Raw genomic sequence first — 25,516 nt, 5'->3', positions numbered from 1 at the left:
AAGTGATAAAAAAAATGCTAGTATTAATCCTTTCTCTTAAGGGGCATTAATGTAAAAAAGCAAAACATCCCATCTTCATTAGTGATTATATTTTTGTAAAAAGAGAATCAAGAAAGGATCATGTTGGTGGGAAAACCAAAGAATATATATATATAATAAATATGAAGAAAAAAAATCAAAATGTTTTGAGAAGAAAAGTCCTGCAAAATCCAGAAGGGAGAGCGTGATTCCAGCCATTTTTGCTTTTACAATCCTTCAATATCTTGTTTTGTGGGTCCCACCCCCCACCCCCAACAACATTTTTGTCACTATTCTTTTTTCAATTTTCATCTTTCTGCAGTTTCTTGTATGTAAGCATTCCCAAGATTGGATTTTTTTTGAAGAAAAATTGTGGGGTTTTGGTTTGACTTGCATAGGGATTTGCAGGATCAAGATGGGTTCATTTTGTTGAAGAAGTTCAAGTTAAAAAAGCTATCTTTACACCCCTTTTTAAGTTATTGGTTTTGGGTAAGCTTTATTTTTTAGTATTTGTTATTGCAGATTCAGATTCAGATGAAAAGCTTTATCCTTTGCTCGTGTTAGTATATAGTTCTAGGAAGATCAAGATTTGGTATGTAATTTGTGTTGTGGAGTTCTATATATCAGATTGATTGAATTTAGGAGTCAAAATCCCATTTTTTTTGTTTTATGGAATGGATTTCTTAGACTTTATTGTTTGATCAAAGTATTTTCTAGTTTCCTAAGTTTCTAGATGTATTGTAGATTTAGAGATAGTGTTTCCTCTTTGTGTGTTTAAGTTGGTCTGTTGTCTCTATGCTTTTACAGATTTGCAGGCTTATCTTTGCTTGAACTTTGGGAGAACTTCCTATGGTGACTTTACAATTGAAATTTGTATACCACATTGCATTTGTTATATTAATTTTTAAGTGTGGAGGAGTGACCTTCTAAATTTGTAGAGATAATGGAGTAGTTTTGTTTGGAACCAGAAAAAAGGTTGCTCGTTTCGACCAATCGTGTCCTGAAATTAGTAGCTTTGCCTAGACAAAGGAAAGATGGTATTTTTCTTTTCAACAATGGAAAGAAAAGGGCGGGCGGTGTGGGGGGTTGGATGTAGTAAGCTTTCCATCCAAGTTTGTTTTGGAATCCTTAGGTTTATTATGGTATTGTTATTTCCTTGCATTCGAGGTTCCATCAGAAAAATGATTGGTTTGATTTTGGATTTTGAACACCGCAACATTGTTTTCAGATTGTGTATCATTTTTATATAAAATGAAATACATAGATATTCTGGCAGATATGGATGGATTAGAAGGGGGTTTGGTTCTTCATCACCAGGAGGAGATGAATGGAGATTTGTATACAGTGAGTCTTATGGATCTAAATCTTGTAAAGGGTGAAGTGGAACTTTAAAGCTTCACACAGTTGTTTTTTCAAAGCAATAAAAGAGGAAACATCACAACTACTATGGTGGATGCACTTGTCGATCTGTCTTTGTGGTTAGTAGAAAATGATCAGAGCACATTATCGCGAGCCGTGAGGTGGCTTAAGATGACTCCTTTAATTTTTTAAGATAATATTTCTCAAACAACTTTATTTCTACAATTAGCCATGCATTTCAGTTTAAATAGAGAGTATGATGAGTAAATGTGGTTACTAAACTTTGATTGGTGTTAAATGACCTTTTTATTGCTTATATCCATGTCTTTTGATTATTGCTGTTGACCTTTGATCCAATAATTCTGGGTTTAAAAGGTGTATATCGTGTCCTTAATCTGCAGGTGAACTTGCTCAGTATCTGAGTAGATTTTCCTTGGAAAATGTATAGAGGCAATGGCAATGGCACTAACACTCAACTTCCAATTTTCGTGGATGCGAATGGTTTCCAGTATCCTCCTAGTGCACCAAATCAACTTCAATTATTCGGAAGCTGTGAGTTTCTCTTCTATTAACATATGTAAATTGGATTGTGAGCTGTTCAGTATTTGTATATCATTCTCAACAGCATGGCAAGTATATGTATCTGTTTTTTTTTTTTCGCTTTTCAATCTATTGAACACTTGCTGCTATATCTTTATTTGTTCACGAAGATGCTTCTAGCTGTAAAGCTCTGTAAAATTATTGTAAATGGGTTTTGAACATTGTTTATTGTTATCGATTCTATGAACTTTCTGAATCACTATAGCTATTGTGAACCTTCAATGGGCATACCAAGTTGCAGGTGTACAGTTAATAGTGGCCGACCAAATTTGATAGAACAGCATTGAATTTTGTTTCAGAATTCTTCTCTTATTTCCAGTGTTGCAGTTTAGCTACCTCTTGCTAAGCCTGTAGTCTAGATTTCGCTTACTATTAGGGGTCTTTCATGTACTTATCAGTACAAAAAGATGACGAAAATTTGAAACATATAAGCTAAGGGAACCTCAAATGCTCTTATATATTTATCAGCATTTCATGTTTTTTTTTAAAAAATTGAGTGACTTCATCTGTATTAACTATTTGGTAAGTCTTATCTTGTCTTTCTACTACTGATGCTGCAATTCTGACATTTCTCATGGGATCTTTTTAATCTTTTCGAAAAGGTCTCATGAACACCTTTTTGGTGTCTTTTAGAAGTGTATCTCAAGTTCTTCTTGGTATTTGTACTAAACCTTGGGTTGTGGTCATGAACACATTTCTCTTAGTTTTATCTTACAGCCATTATTGTGCTGTAATGTTGTATTTGTACTAACAAGCCTTGGGTTGTGCTCGGTAAGTCAAGATTTACAGGAAAGGCCAAAGGTATTAGCAGGCATATCTCAGCTATTCAATGTTTTAAGCAGGGTGGGTAAAAATGCGGGAAGAGGAACTGAAAATAGAGTTGAGTTTGTTGGGAAGTCTATGCCTTAAATATAGCTTTAGCCTAACTTCAATAATATGGTTTATGAATTGGAGTTAAAAGTTGCCCTGTATTAACTGACATAGCAAATACTGGAACATTTTGTGTACTATAAAAAAAATTGAGGAGCATACCAAGTTACCAACTCTTATTAGAAGAGGTAAACTTCATTATTATATTTTCACACCTAAGTTTATGCTCGAGGATATCAATAGTCTTTGGGATCTTGCAACAAAATTCTAGAGGCAAAGGCATCACTCAATTTCTAGTTTGATGTTTCCGTGAATTTGTTCTCGGCATGGTAGTCTTTCTTCACCACTAGTAAACTCATACTGATATGTAGTTTGCTATATAGAAGAAGTATTTACTATTTACAATGTGCTCTTTCTTTTGCTACAGTGCCACTTGGATCCTCTGCTGATCCTGTAAATTATTTTGTAAATGAGCATGCTACGCCTATGATTCGGCATAATCGAGGAAGCGAAGCAGGTGTTTCCAGGCAGCAAAAGCTTCAATTTTCCTTGAATCATAATTTGGTTCATGATGACACTGAACGGCCAGCAAATGTTCCTGCCCAAAATCCTGTATCTACTGGTTTAAAGCTATCATATGATGACGATGAACCCAACTCTTCTCTCTCTTCTGCAAGTGGAAGTATCAATGCATCAGCATCAGTTATAATGTCCCTTGGTGACAACATTAAAACAGAAATGGAACGCCAGAAGAAGGAATTTGATCAGTATCTTAAGACTCAGGTATGGTACAGCATTTTCCTAACATCTGATATAATTTGCTTAACCGAAATGAAAGGATATATGTTTTGATACACATGTTTTGTACTCACAGTGGAACTTGGTAATATTGTCTACCTGCTTCCCACAGTCTGTAAGGACTTGAGCTAGATGAATTTGTTCTCCAACATAGCGGCTGCGGGTTTCCTTGTCATCCAAAAAAATAAAAGAATGTACCTAAATGTCCTTTAATCTTGTGGTGTTAACCATGCTGGGTGGAAAGTAGACATTAAAGAGTTGTCAAAAAAGAAAGTAAGACAAACAAATTAAAACGAAAAGCCGAAAGAGTACCAAGTTTGAGGGGCCATCTATGTGTTTTGGCCTACCATTCTCCTGAAGGCTGAAACTTTGAGCCTAGATTACACCTTGTTTGTATTAATTATAAGTAAAGACATATCGACATCTATTAGAAAGAAGTTACAAGATATGTGCAAGCAGTAAGAAATTAACATAATTTGGTGTTATTTTTAGAATTGGTTGGACGCCACCTATGATACTGTGGTCTTATTAAATAAGAAGAACCAATATGCAGTATCTTTGTAGAAAGACATTGTAAAAATGTGTGGATGATTAAGGAATTAACAAGGCCTGTAACCCAAGTTAATTTAATGTTGTTAATTTTTTACCTTTTTTACAGGAAGAAACTTGGGCTAGAGGTGTTAGAGACATAAAGCAGAGACATATGGCTTCGTTACTGAGTGCAGTCGAGAAGAATGTTGGCACTAAGTTGCAAGAGAAGGATATTGAGTTAGAGAACATAAATCAGAAGAACAGAGAACTAGTTGAACGGATGAAGCAAGTTACAGCTGAGGCGCAAAATTGGTGTTACAGAGCCAAGTGTAACGAATCTTTAGTCAACACTTTAAAAACGAACCTTCAGCAAGCGATGCAATCTGCTGAACAAGGAAAAGAAGGGATGGGAGACAATGAGCTAGATGATGCTGCATCCTACATTGATCGAAACAATAGGCTCAGCAATATTCCTAGTGGTTCTGGTAAGTGTGCATCGACGAAAAAAGGCATTATCTGCAAGGTATGCAAATTAAAGGAGGTATGCATCTTATTGATGCCTTGTAGACACTTGTGTTTGTGTAAAGATTGTGAAGGATTAGTTAGTGTATGTCCTATCTGCCAGTTGATGACAACTGCTAGTGTTGAAGTGTTCTTGTCTTGAAATATGAACAGAAATAAGACTAAGGCACAAGAAATAATCTCATACACATTTTAGATAATTGTTGTGGATTTAATGTACAGAAGCAACTTCTTTAACTATCATACTTATTCTTGATGCTTCATTTGGCCTTAAATTTGTTTTCTTATCAATATTTGATTTGCTCTAGACAGCCATGGATCATATTTTGTTTGATATTAATCCTCAGAAATAAGTAGCAACTTCTATCCACTTAAAAAATTATAAATCTTAGTTTAAAAATTTATATTTATATTTTGTTCTGATTAATTGCATATATTATGGGATAACATGCTTTGTTTGAATGGTAAGAAGTAATTATCAATGTTGCTTAACAAACATTTGGTGTCTTGAAAGATGTTTATGTTTACCAAAAATTATTTCACACTTGGCATGTTATCAAATTGTTATTGCAATATTATTTTTCATAATCTCAACGACTTTACAACAATAATAAAAAAAAGAACAGAAAGAGCAATAAAAAAAAACTCGACTATTTTATATTCATACGCATAATTTAAATTCGAAAACTCTTAATTGAAAAAGGAGCAATGGCGCATCAATTTTTTTTTGTAGTCTTCTAATAACATTGTGTAACTTTTGCAGTCATTTATTATTAATATTTCTAATCTAACAGAAATGCATGTGCATTGTTTTTGCATTTATCCAATGCATCTCAACACGTTCTTTGCTTGTTTATTAATTAACTATTTCAATGATCTCTGCTTAAATTAAATTAATCATGAGCTTGCCTTTGTTGCCGGTTCATGGAATCCATATCTATAAAATAATGATAAGAAACTAAATATAATAAAGAATTGTATAAGCAATAAAACAGAACTCATGATGATTAGCAGCTGTCACGGGGATTAGAAAATGTATCACAATAAGAAAATACTACTGTATATATAATGGAGTAAAACGAAAGATATGACGATCTATATGGGATACACATATTCAAAATAGACCCCTAACATTTCAGATGAAATTAATGGTGAACAATAATTGTTTAAAACAATAGTTACGATAATTTAGTAGTGTATGTTTATTTAGTCACGTAATTACCTTTTTTATAGGCAATCAAACCCTCAAATAAATAAGAACAGTAGATTACTTACATATTAACCCTTTTGGAGCAGTCCAAATTAATTACCAGACGAACTCTAGATATTATTGTTAATTAAAAATGTTGTATTATTGTTAATCAAATAACTAAAAAAGATACTTTTATTATTAGTCAAATAAATCTTTCTAAAGCCCATAATATTCCTGGGATAACAAGAAAAAACGTATAAAATCACCTAATTTCTAATTGGCCTCCTAAAAAAAAGATCTCAAGAGAAAACCATCCACTTTACCACAATACTTTGTGATAACATTACTAATACTTTTAATACACATTTGATTATTTTACATATATTAAGGTGATTCTTCTAATAAAATAGAGGTCTCTTCACTGATCCTTACTTCAACTCGAAAGAAAAATGACTAATTTTTCATCTTATTTAAATTATATCGTCTTAAATTATTTTATGATAAAAGAAATTACTTCTTGTATTTTAAATAAAAACAATCATTAATATCATAATGATGTTTTTGTAGCTACACAAAATGGAACACAAAATCAAATAGGTGATCATTCTTAAAAGGAAAGAAGAAAAAAGGAATCTTGGATAAAGAAAAGAGGAAGGAAGAGACGCCATTATGAATCGTGATCGAGTGATAAAATGTATCATCATTAATTAAAAATTTTAAATTTAAATTATGAGTACAGTAAAAATAAGTTAAAGTCTTTGAATTAAATTCATATAAAGAAATATTAAGTCGATGCTGCTCATCGAGTAGTGGGAAAAGAGGAAAAAAAAGATGGCATATGAGTCCAATGAATCACCGTCCAACATCGTGTCCCCACTGGACACTCCCTACGAAGAGCTGTGAGAGAGAAAAGTAAAAAAAACAAATGAGTAGTAGCTAAATTCTTCTGTATATATATACAGCTGACGCCAACTTTGTTCTCTCTGGCCTTTCTCTTCCATTTTCATAATCCCAAGGATCAAAGAACTTCATTTAGGTAAATCTCATCTCTCTAGTTTTGGAAATTCTGGACCTTTGGGTTTTGTTATGAAGTTGATTCTTTTTTAAAAGTTGTGATCTTTTGTGTTATCATATTTTCTTCAGTAGTTGCTTTTGCCTTTTATATCTCTATGATCTTTATTTTTCAATTCGGATAGTTCTTTTTGTTTTTATTGTATACGAGTGCAACGTTGGAAATTATGAACCTTTATGTGTTGTTATGAAGTGGATTCTTTGTTTAAAGTTTTGATCTTTGTTCAATAGGATTATCATCTGATGGTGTTTGATTTTAGCAGTTATCTTTGCCTCTATGCTCGTGATTTTACTTGAATTGCAAAATTTTCTAGTCGGTGGTGGTCTTTTTGTTTTTATGTTTTGAACCTTTCTTTTTGAAGATTCTGTGTAGTTATAAAATTGAGGATAGGGAAGGGGAAATGGAAGAAGGTGGATAATCGAATTTTCACGAACAAGGTGAAAGTTCATGTAGATTATGAATATTCACTTCTTAATCTGCTTCCAAAGTATGGATTGATGGGTATTTTGTTTAGGGGTTGACTTTGCCTTTAGACTTGTACGTTACTCCTGGTTTTTTATTGAATTGTGAATGTGTAATGAATCACCTTGTCTAGATAAGCAAGCTTTAGATCAGAGGTGGAGTCAAGATTTAAATTTTATGGATTCAAGCTCAAAGGGCATTGGACCTATTATATTTTTAAAGTTATGGGTTCATATCTTGAATTTTAGTAAATTTATGCTCCGCATTGAAAGTATATCTCCAAGGTTTAGTTTTTGATTTCCATTGGAACTGAAAGATGGGTTGGTCTTGGTAGCAAAAGATGGTCCTCGGTAAATCAAGGGGGGGTTACGAATAAAAAGGTGAATACAAGTTTAATCATGTAGCTATCATGGTTTTGTCTTTTTACCTTTTTGTCAATTGTTTGTTTAAGCACTAAGAATTTTTTTTAACTTTTGCTTGGTTTGTTGAATTGAAATGTTGCGATGTTGCCTTGCTCATTTTGATTGTTTATCAAAATCCAAGAGGTAATATACCTGGCACAACTCCTCAGTAATTGCTTTGCCCAGTTTTTACTAATGTACTTGTCATGTATGCTGAAATGTCAATTGTTATCTTTTGAATACTTTGAATGTTTAATCAAGATTACCATTTCAAAAATGTGTGATGAATATTAAAGACGGTGTTGTAAGTGGCATGAGCTGGTAACTAATTGTGGAAGCTATCAATTATTAGGATTCCTATTCGTATTTTGCACGAGGAAATGGGATCGGAGGGGCCAAAATCTGTGACCATTCATGTCACGGGGTTCAAGAAATTTCACGGTGTAGCTCAGAATCCTACGGAGACGGCAGTTAGCAACTTGAAATATTATGTTGAAAAGAAAGGATTACCTGCTGGTGTGACCTTGGGTAGCTGTACTGTTCTTGAAACAGCTGGAGAGGGTGGACTTCCAACATTGTTGAAGGTTATAGAGGCGTCCTCTGCTAGTAACAGTTCAAATAATGGACAAGTCATATGGGTTAGTTCTGCTAAGACAAATATTCTCCTTTAACTAATTTGTGTGGATTCATGTTTGCTCTTTAAACTGTCTTGTGCAGCAAATTGCCGGAATAATATGCGAATTATGCACATTTATGTTACATGAATAGCTAGATGTGTGGTTCTTCTTTTTCTGATTGTTTCTTTTTTATTTACTTCCTCTGATTTTTTGATACTTTGATGGGTAAATGTATTGTAGTGAGCTAATGATCATACTCCTATAGTCCAACAGAGACAGAAACACACCAACTGATTTCTTCCCATGTGTTACCTGGTACCTATTGCTGGTGGGAGGTAGCAGGTATTCCGTGGAATTAGTCGAGGTGTGCGCAAGCTGGACTGGACACCATGGTTATAAAGATCATACTCCTATAGTGCCAGATTGAGAGCTTTTTGTCCCGTCCTGGTTGCAGCCCAGAGCATTCTTCAGCTAGTCTAATATCAAACTCCACATATGCCAATATAAAATGAATAGAGTACTATGATAGGGTACATGCCTACAGGGGGAAAAGACATAATGAACTCAATAATCATCCGCATTAATTTTTCTGAGAGACTGATATGAGTTGGTAATTAGCTGCAAAACCATTTCTTAGGGGAAGTTGATTGGAGGAGTGTCCATTTTCTTTTGTTGACCCTTATGGATGAACTTGACTACAAAAACACATGCATCAGACTGTTCAAACTATGTCCTAACTTGTGGCTATCAAGTTTGGAGGTTGTAGATTGGATAAATGAAAGATGAGCTATCTATCCTTGTGAAAGACCAAATTTATAGGCGATACTAAAACCCAATATTATTAGCAAAAAATTTTTCCAAGTTATACCATTTTTGTTGAACTTTTAGTCTCCCAGTTTGGGATTCCCAAAGGGTAACTAGTTAGGACTATAACCATCTCATACAAAATAGTAAAACATACAAAACTGATGCCAATTTGTGGCCACGAGACTAGCAATTGAGTATTTGGATTGGGAGTGCATGACTGAAGAAAAGAAAAGGCTAAAACATGACCAATGTTGCCCCTTGTGTTTGTATCTAATTGCATTTTTCTCAATAGTTAGTTAGCTGCCAATCTATGTGGGCTGTCAGGATAAATAGCCATTACCTGGAATTTTAGCATGCCAACTTAAATCCAAAGAAGTATGGCAGTACATATCAGGTCTTTCGTATGCAAACAACAGGAGGAGATACTCTATGCGTCAGTGTTTGTGAAGACACTTGAATAGATTTCTCTTTGGAAATTCTAGCGATATAGCTACTTACATAGATAAATATTGAAAGGTTTTGAGGTCGATGATTATAGATGTAGAACACAGTTTATCCTACTTAAGTCTTGTTTGGCAGCCTTGCATTCTGTGGGTGCTCCTGTTCTCCTTCACTCTCTCACACACACACACACACTTGGAATGCTTGAAGAAAAATAAAATGTGCTGCTGATATAGAAGTCCTGTGTTATCTGTTCAGCTTCACCTTGGGGTAAACAGTGGAGCAACAAAGTTTGCAATTGAGAGGCTGGCAGTTAATGAAGCCACATTTCGTTGTGCAGATGAGCTTGGTTGGCAACCTCAGGTAAGGTGTTTCATCTGTTCACCGAGATGAGCTAACCTGATATTTTGTTGTGCTAATATTCTTATTGATTATCCACAGCGAGTGCCTATTGTTCCAGAAGATGGAGGAATAAATCAAATAAGAAAGGTCTCTTCTATGATACTGAATCTGCTCATGTATACTAGATGAAGAAGTAGAGTGCTTTTTTTAATCTTTTGTTTACTAATCAGTTAAGTTCTTTGTCTCCGTTTTCCTTGTGTCGTAATCTATTTTTTTCTTGGTTGTTGAAGACATGTTGCCCTACCGAGTCAATCCTGGAGTTGTTAAAGAAGAAAGGGTTTGATGTGACGTTGTCGGACGATGCAGGTCGTTTTGTGTGCAATTATGTGTACTATCATTCTCTCCGATTTGCAGAGGAAAAAGGTCACAAGTGTCTGTTTGTCCATGTTCCTACCTTCCATAGAGTTCATCAAGAGAAACAAATGGAATTTGTTGCTGCTCTGCTGGAGGCTATTGCATCAACTTGTTGAATATCAGTACAGTTGGCTCCAAATGGAATTCTTAGTTTCAAAACTTTATGTTGTTTAATTATGTAATTCTCATTTACTTGTAAATAGATTCCCCATGTCCAATGAACATCTTGTTCACGTTTCCTTGAAACTCCGTTGATTTATAATTGAAGTGGCTTTTAAGCAAAATTGATTCTAATTCATATATATATTTTACTTGATTATACTTTTTGCTTGGAATGGCAATGGGGCAGGTTGAAATAATCTAAAATAATGCGGGTTTTAAGCTTAAATTTCCTGTCATTCTCAAAAAAAATTCTAAACTTATATGAAGCTTCCCCTAAAATTAGTGATTTCAAATGGTGATGAAGCATTTTTTTGAATTCTAAACATAAGACAGTCCTCATACTCCGAAAAGAAAATCTTGTTATTGTTAGATATAACTTATTAATATAAAATTGTTTTTTTTCTTTTTTTTTTTTTGCTGTTTTTTCTTCTTGATTACCAATTTTAAGCATTTCTTTCTATGTTGAATTATGCAATTTTCATAATTTGATTTACTATTGTGAGTTTCCATTTGGTTCATAAATAGCATTGAGAAATGACCGTTTAAAGTCAAATTTTAATTCTGAAATTAATTCCTGCAATAAAGTGATGTATGACTTTTATTAAAATATAATTATTATTTAATATTTTATTAATTCATTTTTTTTAAATAATAACACTTCATCTGCTAAACTCCATTTTAGAATTCCATATGATTATTTATTTTAACATTTTATTAATTAGTTTTTAAAAATATTTAATTTTACTGAAGGATTTATAATCAAACTTTGAAGTTAAAGATCTTCCCATTTATAATAATAATAATATATGATAATGATGATATACCTAATCAAACAGCAATTACATATATTCGACCATTGTATTACACAGCCATTACAAAAAGCCCTAAGGAAACACAAAATGCTTTCAACATGATATTCATAACCACACTGACATGAGAAGTAAAAAAAACTAGATAAAACTCCGCCTGCATCCAGGATCAACCCACAATAACAAATCTGCATCACTTTAAGCCTGTAAAAAGAGGTTGAGAAAATTAGAGGCAACGACAGCACATATTCCAACAACACAGCTTTGTTATATTACCTTGTTAGCAATGTTGTTAGAAAGCCAATCAAGTCCCTCATAAAGCCCCTCGCCAGAAGTTGCACAAGTGCTCTGGATGTACCTGATACAGAAAAAAACCAACTTAGAAACTCCTCAAAAGTAAGCAAATCATTCTCACAAGCACTAGCAAAGTGCCTACCAGTGACGCTGCCTGAGGGAGTGCAGTCCAAGCTTATCAGTTATTTCAGCAGCATTCATTGCGTTAGGAAGATCTTGTTTGTTAGCAAATACTAGAAGCACAGCATCCCGAAGTTCATCCTGGGCCACACAAAAATAAATAAGTCCACAGGTCACTCCAGAAAGTTTAATTGAAAGATCCCTAAGTTTATCTTGCACTTGCCATCTAATAAATAATGATAAATGGATGTGGCTACAAAATCACAACATAGAGAATAATGGCAGGTATGATCTGTAAGTAGCAAAGTAGGTGGTTTTCTCATAGATTGCTACCTTCCCTACTGCCCCTGGCCTACTTTGCTGTGTTCTTATACAACATGCAATGTAGTGATGCAAGTACAGTGAAAAAATTCAACTATTCAGAATGACCTCTAGGCTCTAGATATATTACCAACTTATTAATGCTGAAACTGAAATACTAGAAGGAAACAAGTTGATAAATCAGTTCAACTTATATTAGTCCATTATTTGTTGAACAAAAAAATGATGTTTCAGGAAAATTTTGTCATCTACAATCGAGCATCTCTACTTGAACCCAAAATAAGCACATACATTCAAAGCTATACAGCTCAAATGTTTAAGATGCTACCTCTGGACACAATAGTAGCCCTGCATAAAGTGTGGAGAAGGATCATTACCTCGTTCAACATCCTATGCAATTCATCTCTTGCTTCTACAACACGGTCTCTATCATTGCTATCAACCACAAAAATGAGACCCTGAGTGTTCTGGAAGTAGTGCCTCCACAATGGACGGATCTGCCAAAAGTGAATAAATGAAGTTAGAACTACCAGATAATTGTTCAAAAGCTTCATTCCATGCGGAGTGGTCAGCCTTATTTTCGGCAAATGTAGTATATATACACAAGGGCCAGACCAATGCAGAACATACAGCCTTAGGGGGAAAAAGGTTATACCTTGTCCTGACCTCCGACATCCCAAACAGTGAAGCTGATGTTCTTGTACTCAACAGTCTCCACATTGAAACCTGAAAATTGTCGATTATTAATAATAGCTCACTGAAGCAGTAAGGTATTATTCGCATATCAGTGAACATTTTCCAAAAGCTGACAAGACTCTCTTGGAACAAATTAGCTTTTCAATAGTCACCAAGAAAATACAGTGATATAGCAAATGCCATTAGCTAATAATAAGTATCATATAAATTATCATACAGAACATTATAATTTGCATGACAAACAGTCACAGATAAACCTTGAGAAGTTTAAGACCACCACTTTGCTAAGCTTACTCACAGTAAAGAACCAAAGCAGGGAGAGACAGACAGTAGGAGGGACAGGATATAACCAAATAAGCATTTGCAGCAACCGACACCAGGAAGAAGGATTTATAATACTGCCTACCACCATTCACATTCTTTATTTATCAAAATAACAAGTAGGTAATCTTTTGAGTGATGAAATGCACATAGCGCAAGGACAGGGCAGTTCAAGTGAAAAGCTTGCTCCACCTCCAGCGGCAGTTGGGGGTTCAAGTCATCACAAGAAAGTGGGGACCCTAGGGAGAGGGATCGAGGGTGGGTAGATGTGGTTTACCAATAAAAAAAAGAAACTGTACAACATAAGTCAACCCTCACCATAAAGGTCTGGCACTAATACATATCATGCAACATACCAAACAAACACAACCAGAGACCAAGTCAAAATAATAAAGTATAAATGCTATGCCTAATCAGTGCATATTGGGAGGGAACAGGCAAAAGGCATGTTTCATGCCTTACAACCAAATTGTAAATGCAGAGATCATTATGGCAAGAACTTTGCTGCTGTATGCAACAATCTACATACCAATGGTAGGAATAGTAGTCACGATCTCTCCCAGCTTCAACTTGTACAATATGGTGGTCTTACCAGCTGCATCAAGACCAACCATTAGAATGCGCATTTCCTTCTTGGCGAAAAGCCGACTGAAGAGCTTGGTGAATGTGAGCCCCATCACGCTTCCTTGATGATGATCCCTACACCACAAAATTACACGATTAAATCATACAGCTGAAATCCATAATTGCCTTCAAAATTCAGATCCATATGCTGATTCATACCAAGTTGCAGCTATTCTAACATGGATCTGAATGACAAAGCAAAACGATCACATTGACTAGCTAAATCAACTTTTTAAAGCTAAAATTCAAAATTTTCATGATACAAACCACTATACATTACAATTTTCACAGAGATCGAAGCAGTACAATGTCTCTCAGCTAAAGAAACACAAAGAGAACACCAAAAAGGAAAGAAGGAACACATCTGCAGCTACCAACCGCTTAATCTGAGATACATAACCTCAAATCAAATGTAGCAAAACATCTCCACAAAATTGAATTTCAACATGACATTGAATAAATTCTGGCATAAAATCAACTGGAGACATTCTCAAATCCACACAAAACAATTCTCTATATACGGAAGCAGTACAACAACTCATTCTTCAGATCATAGCATAAAAACACAAATTTACACACAAAAAAACGCATCAGCCGCTACAAATCCATAAATCTAATAAGGAAAACCACAAATCACACAGATACCAGCCGCGCACCGTAAATGCAGCTAAAAATCCTCCACAGAAGCTGAATTTCAACATTAATCAAGCACAAAACACATCCTAGCCTAAAATCAACCTCAAATCCATACAAAAAACTATTTCAATAGAGAAAATTCTCGAAAATGTTACTATAGATGCATGAAATTGAAGAGAAAAATGAACGAAAATATAAAGATATACCTGAAAAGAGCTTTTAGAATGAGGGATCTATTGAGAGAGAAACCTGAGATTAACGCTGAAATATGTAAAGAGCGTAAAATTGATGCAATAAATAAAGGAAATGAGATCTTTTTAATGTTACCAAAATGGCATTACGGGGTTCATTAAATTACGAGAATGCCACTCGATTCCAATGGTGGGTGCGTTTTCCTTTTCCACCGTCGGTTCTGTTTCATATACGTTGGCCAATGCAATCAGATGCTGCCACGTATATTTCTTTAATTTCTGGTAAATTAGGGGTATTATTAATTTTATTAATTACGATTTTATGTTTAGTGTTAATTTTCTTTACTAAAATTATATATGTATATTTAATATGTAACTAATTTTAAAATGACTTTGATATGTAAATATTACTTATGACAATCTAAACTCTTTGATTATAGAAATGTTAATGAGATATGTAGACTATTACTTTTTTGTGTAGTTCGTTTACTTTGTAATTTACTAAATTGAAGGTGAATTTCTTTTTCAGCTAATGATTAAAATAATTATAAGTATATATCAATAAGGGTTATCGTGATGTGAGTACTCTTTCACCCTTAACTAAGAGGTTCTGGATTCGAGTTCCCTTATGGAGTCGTCTTTATTAAGGATTGTTTTACCTAGTGTGAAATTTTCTGGCGTTAATTTAAATTTAATTAAGCTCTAATTTGGACATTGACACCGAATAAAAAACTAAAAATAATAATTAGTATATAATAGTGTTTAAACAAAGAAACCAATGTTACTAAGCAAATGGAAACTAGGAAAGGAAAATGTCAGTGAAGCCTTATTCAACTTCCTTTGCTACAAAGGTTTTGAATCAATCGACATCATTCGTAATTTTTTATATGTTAAAATAAAACATAATAAAATAAAGAAGCACCTCACCTTAAGAAAGGAAAAATAAATTGGCGAGAGTTGTGATGAGATGAATATGATTTTTGAGAGTTTTCCGGTATACTATAAGATTCAGGCAGTCACATTGACAAGTGGTACAACTTTTATTCTCAAATCCGAAGCTTCTATGGAGAAGTACTAAACTTTTCAACTCTTCATGTTGAATTACAGTTGGACCAAAAAGAAAAGTCAAATAACAACAACATTATTACAGTTACAACACATACCCTTTAATCCCGAGCAAGTTGAAGTTGACTATATGAATTTATGGACAAAATTTTATTATTTTGATATAAATGAATGCACAACCAACAACAACGACACTCAAGGTAGCCTGGGAAACTTAGAGAAATCTGGTCGTCTACGTTCGTTGTATGCATTTTTGCCTTCATTGCCTTCTTCAGTTCCATAAAATAGAAGAGTGGCATCTCCTCCAAGGCCCTGACATAATTTTAAAGAAAGAGAAATGTTTGTATCATAACTAATTTGCTCAAACTCGTGATGGAGTTCAGGTCCTCTAATATGAGAACATTTTGGAGTATAATGGGAAACTGAAATGTACCTGAAGTCCAGCATGTCCATCATCAACTGCATTCAGAGCTGATTTTAGCACTCGTATCGCTGTAGGACTATTTCTTAAGATCTCTCTGCACCACTTTATTGTTTCTGCTTCCAACTTATCTACCTAAAAGATGAAACAACACATTACATTAGAAACATTTCATATAGCTGAGGGATTAAAACCGTTTCCTAAGGTTAACTAATGAGCATTCTTGTAAACCAGAAAGTATATGAAATTGGAATGCTAATTTTTTTCTTGATTCTATTTGGTTGTTACACGAACATTAGCTCTTATAGGGAAGTAGAGTGAGTCGATATACTCACTGGAACAACAGTATTCACAAGTCCCATTTTCTCTGCTTCAGAAGCTGTGTAGAACCTTGTTAAAAACCACATTTCACGAGCTTTCTTTGGTCCAACCTGTTCAGTCAGCAGAAGATTGAACCAATATATTCGGAGATTTATAGTACTTAATTATAAATCAGATGTACATTGCTTGTTTTTACACCAATATTTGATCAACAAGTTCAATTAAACATGAAAAGAGAACCACAAATGAGTTTCTATTTTAACGAAAAGAAACAAGACAAGACACTCACCAGACGGGACATAATTGAACTTCCATAACCAGCATCGAAACTTCCTACCTGCAATTTGCAAAAGAATCAGATTTCATGAATCCTTGTATGGCATCAAATTTAACTTTTACTCAGATTCTTTGTCCAGACACAAAGGAACAAGAATAATTGTATAGTCAAGAAGGCTATAGAATAAGAACAATAATAGACTATGTAAATAAGATGAGATATTCGATCAACATAGAACATCACTTTATTCCGTAACAGTACCTAAAGACATGCTCTACAGGTACTTGAAATATATGCTCATTTACTAATATACTAATAAAAACGTTGTTTTTGAGTACACGTGTAAAAAGATGTCACTGATGAAAGCACCTTTGGGCCAGTCTGACCAAATATAGCATTGTCTGCTGCAATCGTTAGATCGCAAACCATATGTAAAATGTGTCCTCCACCAACAGCGTAACCTGCAACCTTAGTTGCAACAAAAGGAAAAGAGATATTTCAGATAATTGAATTACGTGATATACTGGGATGCCTACTTAAAGCACTTAACAAAAGGAAGAAAAGAGTCTTACCATTGCAATTACTGGTTTTGGTAGACGACGAATTTGCACCTATGTATAAAAGAAGAAGAACAAGGTAAAGTTAATGAGTACACCAAACTATAGCTAAGAACTAGACACATCAAAATGTTATATCAGTTTGAAGGAACTACCTATCTTAAGGCAAAAAGTCGTCTGAAACGACTTCAAAGAACATGACAGATTACTCTACGTACCTGTAAATCTAAAACATTAAGGCGACCAAAACTTTCAAAATCAGCATAACCATCCTTACTTCTCAATGCCTGATCACCACCACTACAAAACGCCTTTGTACCCTGCATCAAGTCATACTTGAGAACAATGCATGCAATACAGCCAAATGATACAATCTACTGAAGTTAACTCACTATACAAAGATATCTAGAAACCATCTCCACAAGAGCTCAGTTCTAATCTACAACAAATTCCAACTACATTTATACTCCTACGACATCTCATTTTTCTTAGAGATACTCTTCAATGGAACAGGACCAATACGAGCTCAATAACAAGCTGGTTCGGTGTTAGTACAAAAGGAAAGGCGTGCATTAAAATTCAGTCATTCAATTCCTTCATCAAGTATTAAGACATGGTGCTTTAAGTGAATATTTGCTAGTAAGAGAAACTTATAACATGGCCTAATGTTCACAACACCTACATTGAATTCCATAACTTCTCTACTTTGTACATGATCTGATATTTCTGTTGGGAACTTACCTTCCCTGTGAGGATGATGACTCCCACTGAACCATCATCCCTGGCATCATTAAATGCGCGGATAAGCTCCTTGATGGTGTGAGGTCGGAAAGCATTTCTTCTATCCGGTCTATTGATGGTTATCTGCAAGAGGAAAGAAAACAATATGACTTAAAACTAAAGCTCCAGATTTCCAGCTTCTGAGTTCCTGACATTATTAATTCAGGTCACCTGTAAGTACTAACAGCAAGAAAGAAGCTTCAAACCGTGTTACTAGTAGCTGCTAAGCAAGAACCTAAGGTTGCTGATAATCATTGAGAAACGCGTGTGCTTTAATCATATTTGATTTTTCCTTCTACAGTCACTGGCATTGCAAGTCATTGGAATTTTTTTTAAAGGGTCATCGATCTAATGCAATATGCTTTACATATAGCAGAGAAATACAGTATCATCTACCATTTAGCAATTTGTTATCCATTATCATGTTATAAATGCAAACATTCATCCTTGAAGTCTTTGTTATAGGCAAATTGTGATTCATCACATAAACTCCATGGAGCTCAAGACATGGTTTTTTCACTAGACTAAACTCAAGCTTTGAGTAACGGCCAGGCATCTAAAAGTAATACTCCCTTTGTTCCAACAACATTTACGTTTTAGTTTGTTCAAAAAAGAATGACAACTTTCTAAATTTAAAAACAATTTAGCTTAAACTTCCTCTTTTACCACTAATGAGAAACTTAAATAGCCACTCAATTATTATGAAGTGTTAAGTCAACAAGTTTCCAAAAGTCTTTCTTCCTTTCTCAAAGTCTCTTCAAATTCAAACAAGGCCACAAAAATTGGAACAATGAAGCACATGAATTAGAACAGAGGTACTACTAAGTTGGAATTTTTTTTGAAGAATTCCACATAAGAGGGTAAAGAATTGTAAGAAGAAAACCTTAGCAATGGGTTCACCAACAGCTTTCTCATATATGATATCAGTGAAGTCCTTGCCAGATTCATCATCAGAAGGAATAAGTCTCCAAACAGGTTCATGATTTGGGACTTCACCATGAATTTTATGGTAATTATCATTCATAGAAGAAGAGCTACAATTGGAAAAGCCAATTGAAGAAAAAACATTTTGAGCTAAAGGGATTGGCAATAAATGATTTGCAACTGATGCCACTCTTCTCCTCATAGTGTTAAGATCCTCCTCTATCATTCTTGGTAATTTGAAAAAATGTTGTTATTTTTCAAAGAGAGTAATTTTGTGTTTGTGTTATGGAGTGACAATAATATGTGATATCTTGATGTGTGTGTTTTTGATTTATTTGGATAAGATGAGATAAGATGGATGCCATATTATGAGGTTTTGACATTGGGACTTATGGAGCCAAAAAGATGCTAGAAATCATATGTGTATTTACTTTATTTGTCTGAGTTTGATAACAGGGATGTCAATAGAGCGGGGCAGGATAGGGCGGCACAAGCCTTCACCTATTAATATTTTGGCCTGCCCTACCCTACCCCATTACAGTAACTATGCAATTTAAGGTAGGGTAATACAGTGCTTAACCTGGGAAAAAATTAAAACCTCAAGCTTGAAGATATACTTTTTCGATAAAAGAATCTAAATTAGTGTCTATACATTACACACCGAGTATATGTTGATTACACATGAATTATGCAGGAAAATATTGATTAACTCTATTGAGAAAATATGATTATAGAAGTTGATTATTTGTTCATGGTTAACTAATACATTTTTAAAATAATTGTTAAAAACAATAACAAGCAAATCATCCAACATAGTTAGGTGACTCAGCAAGTTTCTTTTCATCCCTACGCCCTTTTATCTTAGCTTCTTCACTTCCGTTGTTTCTTCTTTTAAACTAGTTTGTATTATTTTTGCTTGAGCCGAAGGTCTATTTGAAACAACCTCTCTACCTTGTAGTCACGCTACCTTCCTCCGATCCAACTTGTGGAATTACACTGTGTATGCTGTTGTTTCACACGAAGCAATACTTAAAAAAATAAGACCTGAGAATTTTTGTCCATGAACAAAATAGGCCATTTGTTATACAAGTGATAAAATTGACAAAGTAACAAGTTCAAATAGAACTGAATGTGAGAATTACTTAGTCTTAAGTGTGGAGACTGGGAAACTTGTTGTTCATCTCTACATTTTTTGACATTATCTTCTTTTTTGTTAGTTTTACTTAGATTAAGTCCTAAAATAGTTCATGTAAATTCTAAACCAGAAAAAAGAGAAGTTAAAAATATGCACAGACATTGAGTATGCCGCAATTTCTAGCTTTTGAAGATATACTGTAAAGAAGTCGAGGCTTATGGCAGAACGGTTATATTTGAATTGTGGATGCATATACTATGGTTTCTCAGTTTGAAGAGGAAGATAACATTGCTGGAGAATTGCAGAGGACAGTTTATATTTTGGTTTACTTTAGTACTCCAGCAACACACATGTAAAAAGTGAAAACCAACTAAAAAGAATGGGATATGGTTTATTGATTGATTATTTCACCACTCTACTATAAATACATGTAGTTTGTAGCATCAAGGATATTATTGATCATTTCAATTACGGATTTTTTGTCGTGAGAAGTTATAGTCGTAAAGACAGTATGTTTTATATCCTTTCATTTCTCAGTAATTTCTTCTTCATGTTATATGCATCTGATAAAATAGAGGAATGAAGCCAAAGTACTAGTTTTAATGGCTTTAAGATGTACTCAAACAATTAGCTTTTTGTTGCAAAAGCAACTTGTTGTCTTTGTTAGATTTTCTCCTGTTTTCGTATATCCTTATGCATTTCCAATAGAGTACTGTATTCGATAATTCCATGCGAAGTGGTCAGTTGCTGATGTCGATTTTTGGAAATGTTGGCGTGGTCCACAGATTACACAATTTTAGCACTCATTATAAACAGAATAAGTTCCATTCCGTTTCATTCGTTGACATAGGAACCTTGGATCTTTTTTGTTTTATGAAAATAAAGTAATGTCAGCTATCACCTTTTCCAAGTGACAAAAGGGTACTCATACTGATTATAAGATTTGTTCTGTCTTGCAGAGACTAGACATACAGAAAGTTCCATATGTTGCAGCTGCTTAAGACTTCATAATTTCAATCTCATGTGTTCTACTTAAATGTAAACAGAGTGGAAGTAGTTATTCAATATTTAATTACCCGAAGAAAGTGATGATTTTACGCTATTTGGAGTCTGCTCCAATAATTATGTGCAAGATGATGCACCTTATATGGTTTGAGTTTGTTACTTTACTACTTCAATCCATGATACCTGTGTGTATGTGTGTTTTATGTAACTTGAGGGAGTTGGGGTTTTAATTAACTGCTAGATTTTGTCTGTTTGCAGCTCCGCTGGTTTATGAATTCATAAAGCGAGTTATAGGGATCAATCACTGGCTTTTAAATGGAAGGCATATGCATATGGATTTCAGTTATCTTGTTGAAGATATATGTGTATGTGAATATGACCACTTCTAGTTTCTGCATAGAGTACGCAGCTTATCCGTTAATGTCTATGGTGGTATGTTAAAAGTTCTGAAAACATAGCGGAGTGTCCACCAATGTGTCTTCGATACAATATCATGAGTAGCAACTCCTTGTGTTTTCAATCATTATTCGTAGGTTAGTAATTCTGTTGGTGTCAGTGTAGCAGAACAAGTTAACAGTTTTACCAGAAGGAAGTATCTTCTCATACCTTACTATAGAAATCCACTCAATACCACATACAGTAATTTTACTAAAAGAGAAAAAACAAAATTCTATACTCTTATGCATTAAGAATATGCAATCATTCTATATATGGTGTAATAGGGGTCAGCAAAAGTATGCCGGCCTCACAAATGAAGACACCAAAAATATATAATTATAGATAATAATAATAATAATCTTACTATACTAGCATTGATCATGATCTGCTTGAATCTTGTTGCTCGTTGGTTTTCCGACTTGTAAGCATTCAATTGGAGGTTGAGTAGGAGTATATAACTCCCCGAACGTCTGCCAACAGAATGGATCATACATGTGGTAACGCTCCTGTATTGGCTTTAGTTGGATATTCATCATGGTCACGTCTTGACAAGGCATACTGTCACTACATGCTAGATGCACCGGTTTTACTGTATATGTTCCTTTAATTCCTGCGTAGTTGATATCTGATAAAGCCACTGCAGCTGTCTGGTTTTTGCATTTGCTCTTGTCACAATAGAACTGATCAATTACAATCGGTAGCTGAACTTCGTTCATTTGAATGTTTGAGAAAAACACTCCTTGTACTGACCCTGACCCGCCCTGCATAGTAGTATAATCAAATGTTAATATTCGTTGTTAGATACATTTGAACTCAAAATGTCGTTATGAGAAAACCACACCTGCCATGTCTTAATCCTGACACCGTTCATCGTGTTCTTCATAATAATATCTTTGACAGTAATATTTGAAACACAAGCCTTCGTATTGTCTTTCCCTAGTGATCCAATGCTGATTCCATGTCCTGGTCCACAATTTATGTTGTGGACATACACATTGGTGCATCCAGTTTGTATCGAGACACAGTCATCTCCTATACAAGTTAAATAAACGTCGATGAGTTTTTTTTTGCATATACTAGCATTTTAAATTGAAGGACATAATATGTGCTTGGCTCTTTTGATGTTCAAATTGTTTATTCTATCATAAAGTTACTATCATATTTTGAGTAACAGGACTGAAATATTAAATGTGTGGGGAAAAAAGTCTATCTCTACATTGAATTTACTCTTTTACTATATAGACAAGATGAGTTTTTGGAGGGAGGGTCTTGAAGCTTGTGGTGCAAAAATTATACATTAAAGATAGGTTGTTGCTACGTGTCGAAGTGTTAGTGGTCACACATTGAAGAATGTGGTCCTTATTATCAATGTGGACAATATTTTGGCATATTGTTCTCTCTGTTATCAGTTATGTTTGTTGTAAAAGAATTCATTGAGTATAGTAATTACCACAAGCAATGTTGGAACTTCGAATTAACGCGTCCTTGGAGTTCTGTAAATGGATTCCATCTGTATTAGGACTATCTCCCGGAGATGAGACAGTGAAATTGTTTACTAATACCCCTATGCAGTTGTCGAATTTGAGATGACATTGTTGGCTATTTTGAATTGTGATGCCTGTTACAGTAACATTGAAACTCCCATAGAATCGTAGAGCCTGCATTTCAGTGTTTCGTTTAGTATATAGTGAACAACATAATGCCCAAACTTGAAAAACACCAAGTGTTTGAAACTGTGCTTACTGTTGGCTTAATGCTTGGCATTTTCCCACTAAGTGAGCTATTTATCTGTCAAACAAAAGAGTATAAGAAAGGATAATAAATTGAATTTAGATATTCATAATTGATAGAGAGATTTGTAATTACAGGAGTAAGAGGATGTCTCAATAATGTCTTGTTTAAGGGGATGATCAGTTTCAATTCATCGTCTAGAGGATCATCATACGGTGTATCTTGCCACCAAACAGAACCTCTTCCATCAATCACCCCGCTTCCTTTGACTGTAATTCCTACCAATTTGGTAAATTCAAGCCATTGCATAATACCTGAACCCCAAGATTTTGCATCTGTTGGAGCAATTATTGTTCCATCAAGCTGCAAAACAGAACATATAACATATTCATCAAAACAGTCTTTAAGACTAGTCCGCAACTTTAAGACTGGTTCGTTTCTTGAATTCTTCCTGATGTGTATGAAACTCGTATCAGTATTATGATTCGGAATCATGTAATTCTTCATGACAGAGTGTTCAAACTCATTCAGACACATATATGTCAAAGGCAGAGTAAAAATGTACACCAAGTAACATTGGCTCATACATTCAATCAATATTTTCGAGTACTGACCTGAAATACAATGTTGTGTTGACAGTATGGACCTGAGAATGAAATTGGTCCTACAAGGAATACATATTTCGATGGAACGATCATCGTTGAATCTTCCACTTTACAAGCAGCTGCCCATGCAGCTTGAAATGCCTGTTAGATTTCAAGATTTCATGGTTAGTTGAATAGAAATATGCATTTTAGGTGATCAGTATGCTACTATCAAAACAGCCTCTAACAGAATGCAAGGTATAATAGGCCTTTCCCGGAACCTTGCACATAGCGGGAGCTTTGGTGCACTGGTCTCGCCCTTTTTTATGTTATCAAAATTTTCATAAACATATTCAGTTGTAAGTTAAAAGTGGGAGCCACCACATTTCTCTCTATGACTCTGCCTGCAATTCTGTCTTATCTAATGTATTATTAAGTTCTCCTTATTTCAAAAATATATATTGTTGTACTCCCAAAGTCAAGTTTATTAATAATAATAATACAACAATAAAATTGTCACAACTCACATTTACCTAACTTTTTGTCCTGTAAACATGAAATTATCAATGTGAATTTCTTCAACTTTTTTCATCAACTAATGTCTATGAACTGACATTTTGGAAATTCAGAGTGTGGTACAGAGTCAATTGACAAACTTCTGAGTGAATTACATGTATTGTCACTGAATTTCAACGTTGCACTACTTGTTCAACAAAGTTACTCATTCTAATAACGAATAGTGAAAAATTATTCATTGAAAACATGAGTTTACCTTAGTATCATCGGTCTTGCCATCTCCAACAGCACCAAAATTTGTTACATCAAATAGGTTAGTCGAAGGTACATTGTCGTAGCCTTTGGTTGGCGGACTAATTGGTGGTGGAGACGCGTATTTTGGCTTCGGTTTGCCACCACTTTTATGGTGGTTATTACTACCATGATTCTTCCCCTTCTTCTTGTACAAAGAAACAGAGGATGTTGTACCATGTTGTCTCCAATGTTTACCTCTTCTTGCATTACAAAACTCAACATTTAACGATGACCATACCAGAAATGTAACCATGAACATAAACGTAACGCTCCGAAAGCTTAATCTTCCCATAATTTTATTTTTTTTTTGGAAGAGAGAAACAATGGAGGATTTTTATTTTTTTTTTTACTTGGACAACAGAGGAGGTATCTGGTGGTTTATATAGGAAAGAACATGTAAATGTAAATAGTACATGCATAAACCAAAAAAAAAGAAATTTGTTTTAATAATATTTTATATACTATATGTTAGGCATTTATGTCATTTATTCTTGGTCCCCTATTTTAATTAATAAACTTCTTTTTCTTGATGTGATTTTTGTTTGGCTGAAAAAAAATTGTTACCCTTTAGTATCCATCATCTTTGGCATATGAGTTGAAAAAAAAAAACAAAAACAAAACAGTTGGTTGGTTTCAACTGTCATGCAAATAAGGGAAATTTAATTTTACATAATTATGCAATAAAATAAGTTTTTATACGCATGACGTAATTAAAATATTAAAAATGATTTTTAACGGTAATTGACTAATGATAATAACCTAGTTATCGCTAAATATATATTTTTAGAGGCAATTATTAGTGAAATTTTTTTTAAATATTACTAAAGCTTATAGTGAAATCGAATTTA

General features: G+C 34.2%; 5 protein-coding genes across 7 annotated transcripts; 2 read left to right on the top strand and 3 right to left on the bottom strand.

Annotated features, from left to right (window-relative positions):
* Window positions 1–4,973, top strand: LOC101248101 (E3 ubiquitin-protein ligase BOI). Of its 2 annotated transcripts, none has more exons than XM_010322264.4 (5): window positions 1–350; window positions 427–507; window positions 1,779–1,929; window positions 3,275–3,630; window positions 4,304–4,973. In XM_010322264.4, exons 3-5 carry the CDS (start codon window positions 1,818–1,820, stop codon window positions 4,838–4,840), a joined length of 1,005 nt encoding a protein of 334 aa, XP_010320566.1. In that variant the 5' UTR covers window positions 1–350; window positions 427–507; window positions 1,779–1,817; the 3' UTR covers window positions 4,841–4,973. The 2 variants fall into 2 exon arrangements, with proteins under 2 accessions (XP_010320566.1, XP_004238654.1); XM_004238606.5 differs by having other exon boundaries at window positions 110–346.
* Window positions 4,974–6,691: 1,718 nt separating this feature from the next.
* On the top strand, window positions 6,692–10,730 carry LOC101247819 (uncharacterized). Of its 2 annotated transcripts, none has more exons than XM_004238605.5 (5): window positions 6,692–6,926; window positions 8,178–8,463; window positions 9,949–10,053; window positions 10,132–10,179; window positions 10,323–10,730. In XM_004238605.5, the coding sequence occupies exons 2-5, from the start codon at window positions 8,206–8,208 to the stop codon at window positions 10,560–10,562; spliced, it is 651 nt and encodes a 216-aa protein (XP_004238653.1). In that variant the 5' UTR covers window positions 6,692–6,926; window positions 8,178–8,205; the 3' UTR covers window positions 10,563–10,730. The 2 variants fall into 2 exon arrangements, with proteins under 2 accessions (XP_004238653.1, XP_010320564.1); XM_010322262.4 differs by having other exon boundaries at window positions 6,695–6,926; window positions 10,132–10,225.
* Window positions 10,731–11,429: 699 nt separating this feature from the next.
* Window positions 11,430–14,748, bottom strand: LOC101247318 (ADP-ribosylation factor 2). The gene is made up of 7 exons (XM_004238604.5): window positions 14,636–14,748; window positions 13,699–13,868; window positions 12,808–12,878; window positions 12,530–12,649; window positions 11,854–11,972; window positions 11,694–11,775; window positions 11,430–11,621 (listed from the first exon to the last, which is right to left on the bottom strand). The coding sequence occupies exons 2-7, from the start codon at window positions 13,844–13,846 to the stop codon at window positions 11,616–11,618; spliced, it is 546 nt and encodes a 181-aa protein (XP_004238652.1). The 5' UTR covers window positions 13,847–13,868; window positions 14,636–14,748; the 3' UTR covers window positions 11,430–11,615.
* An 888-nt stretch (window positions 14,749–15,636) lies between these two features.
* On the bottom strand, window positions 15,637–19,606 carry LOC101247015 (1,4-dihydroxy-2-naphthoyl-CoA synthase, peroxisomal). The gene is made up of 9 exons (XM_004238602.5): window positions 18,925–19,606; window positions 18,003–18,125; window positions 17,480–17,581; window positions 17,277–17,315; window positions 17,074–17,172; window positions 16,717–16,764; window positions 16,442–16,537; window positions 16,119–16,241; window positions 15,637–15,997 (listed from the first exon to the last, which is right to left on the bottom strand). Exons 1-9 carry the CDS (start codon window positions 19,189–19,191, stop codon window positions 15,881–15,883), a joined length of 1,014 nt encoding a protein of 337 aa, XP_004238650.1. The 5' UTR covers window positions 19,192–19,606; the 3' UTR covers window positions 15,637–15,880.
* A 2,076-nt stretch (window positions 19,607–21,682) lies between these two features.
* On the bottom strand, window positions 21,683–25,087 carry LOC101246713 (polygalacturonase At1g48100-like). The gene is made up of 7 exons (XM_004238601.3): window positions 24,631–25,087; window positions 23,889–24,020; window positions 23,410–23,637; window positions 23,287–23,331; window positions 22,994–23,201; window positions 22,385–22,575; window positions 21,683–22,304 (listed from the first exon to the last, which is right to left on the bottom strand). The coding sequence occupies exons 1-7, from the start codon at window positions 24,958–24,960 to the stop codon at window positions 21,912–21,914; spliced, it is 1,527 nt and encodes a 508-aa protein (XP_004238649.1). The 5' UTR covers window positions 24,961–25,087; the 3' UTR covers window positions 21,683–21,911.
* Between the last annotated feature and the right edge of the window lie 429 nt (window positions 25,088–25,516).

The sequence above is a fragment of the Solanum lycopersicum genome, chromosome 5 (assembly GCF_036512215.1).
Source record: "Solanum lycopersicum chromosome 5, SLM_r2.1".
Lineage (NCBI taxonomy): Eukaryota > Viridiplantae > Streptophyta > Magnoliopsida > Solanales > Solanaceae > Solanum > Solanum lycopersicum.
The sequence above is the reverse complement of the archived record's forward strand: the minus strand, read 5'-3'. Positions and strand labels throughout refer to the sequence as shown.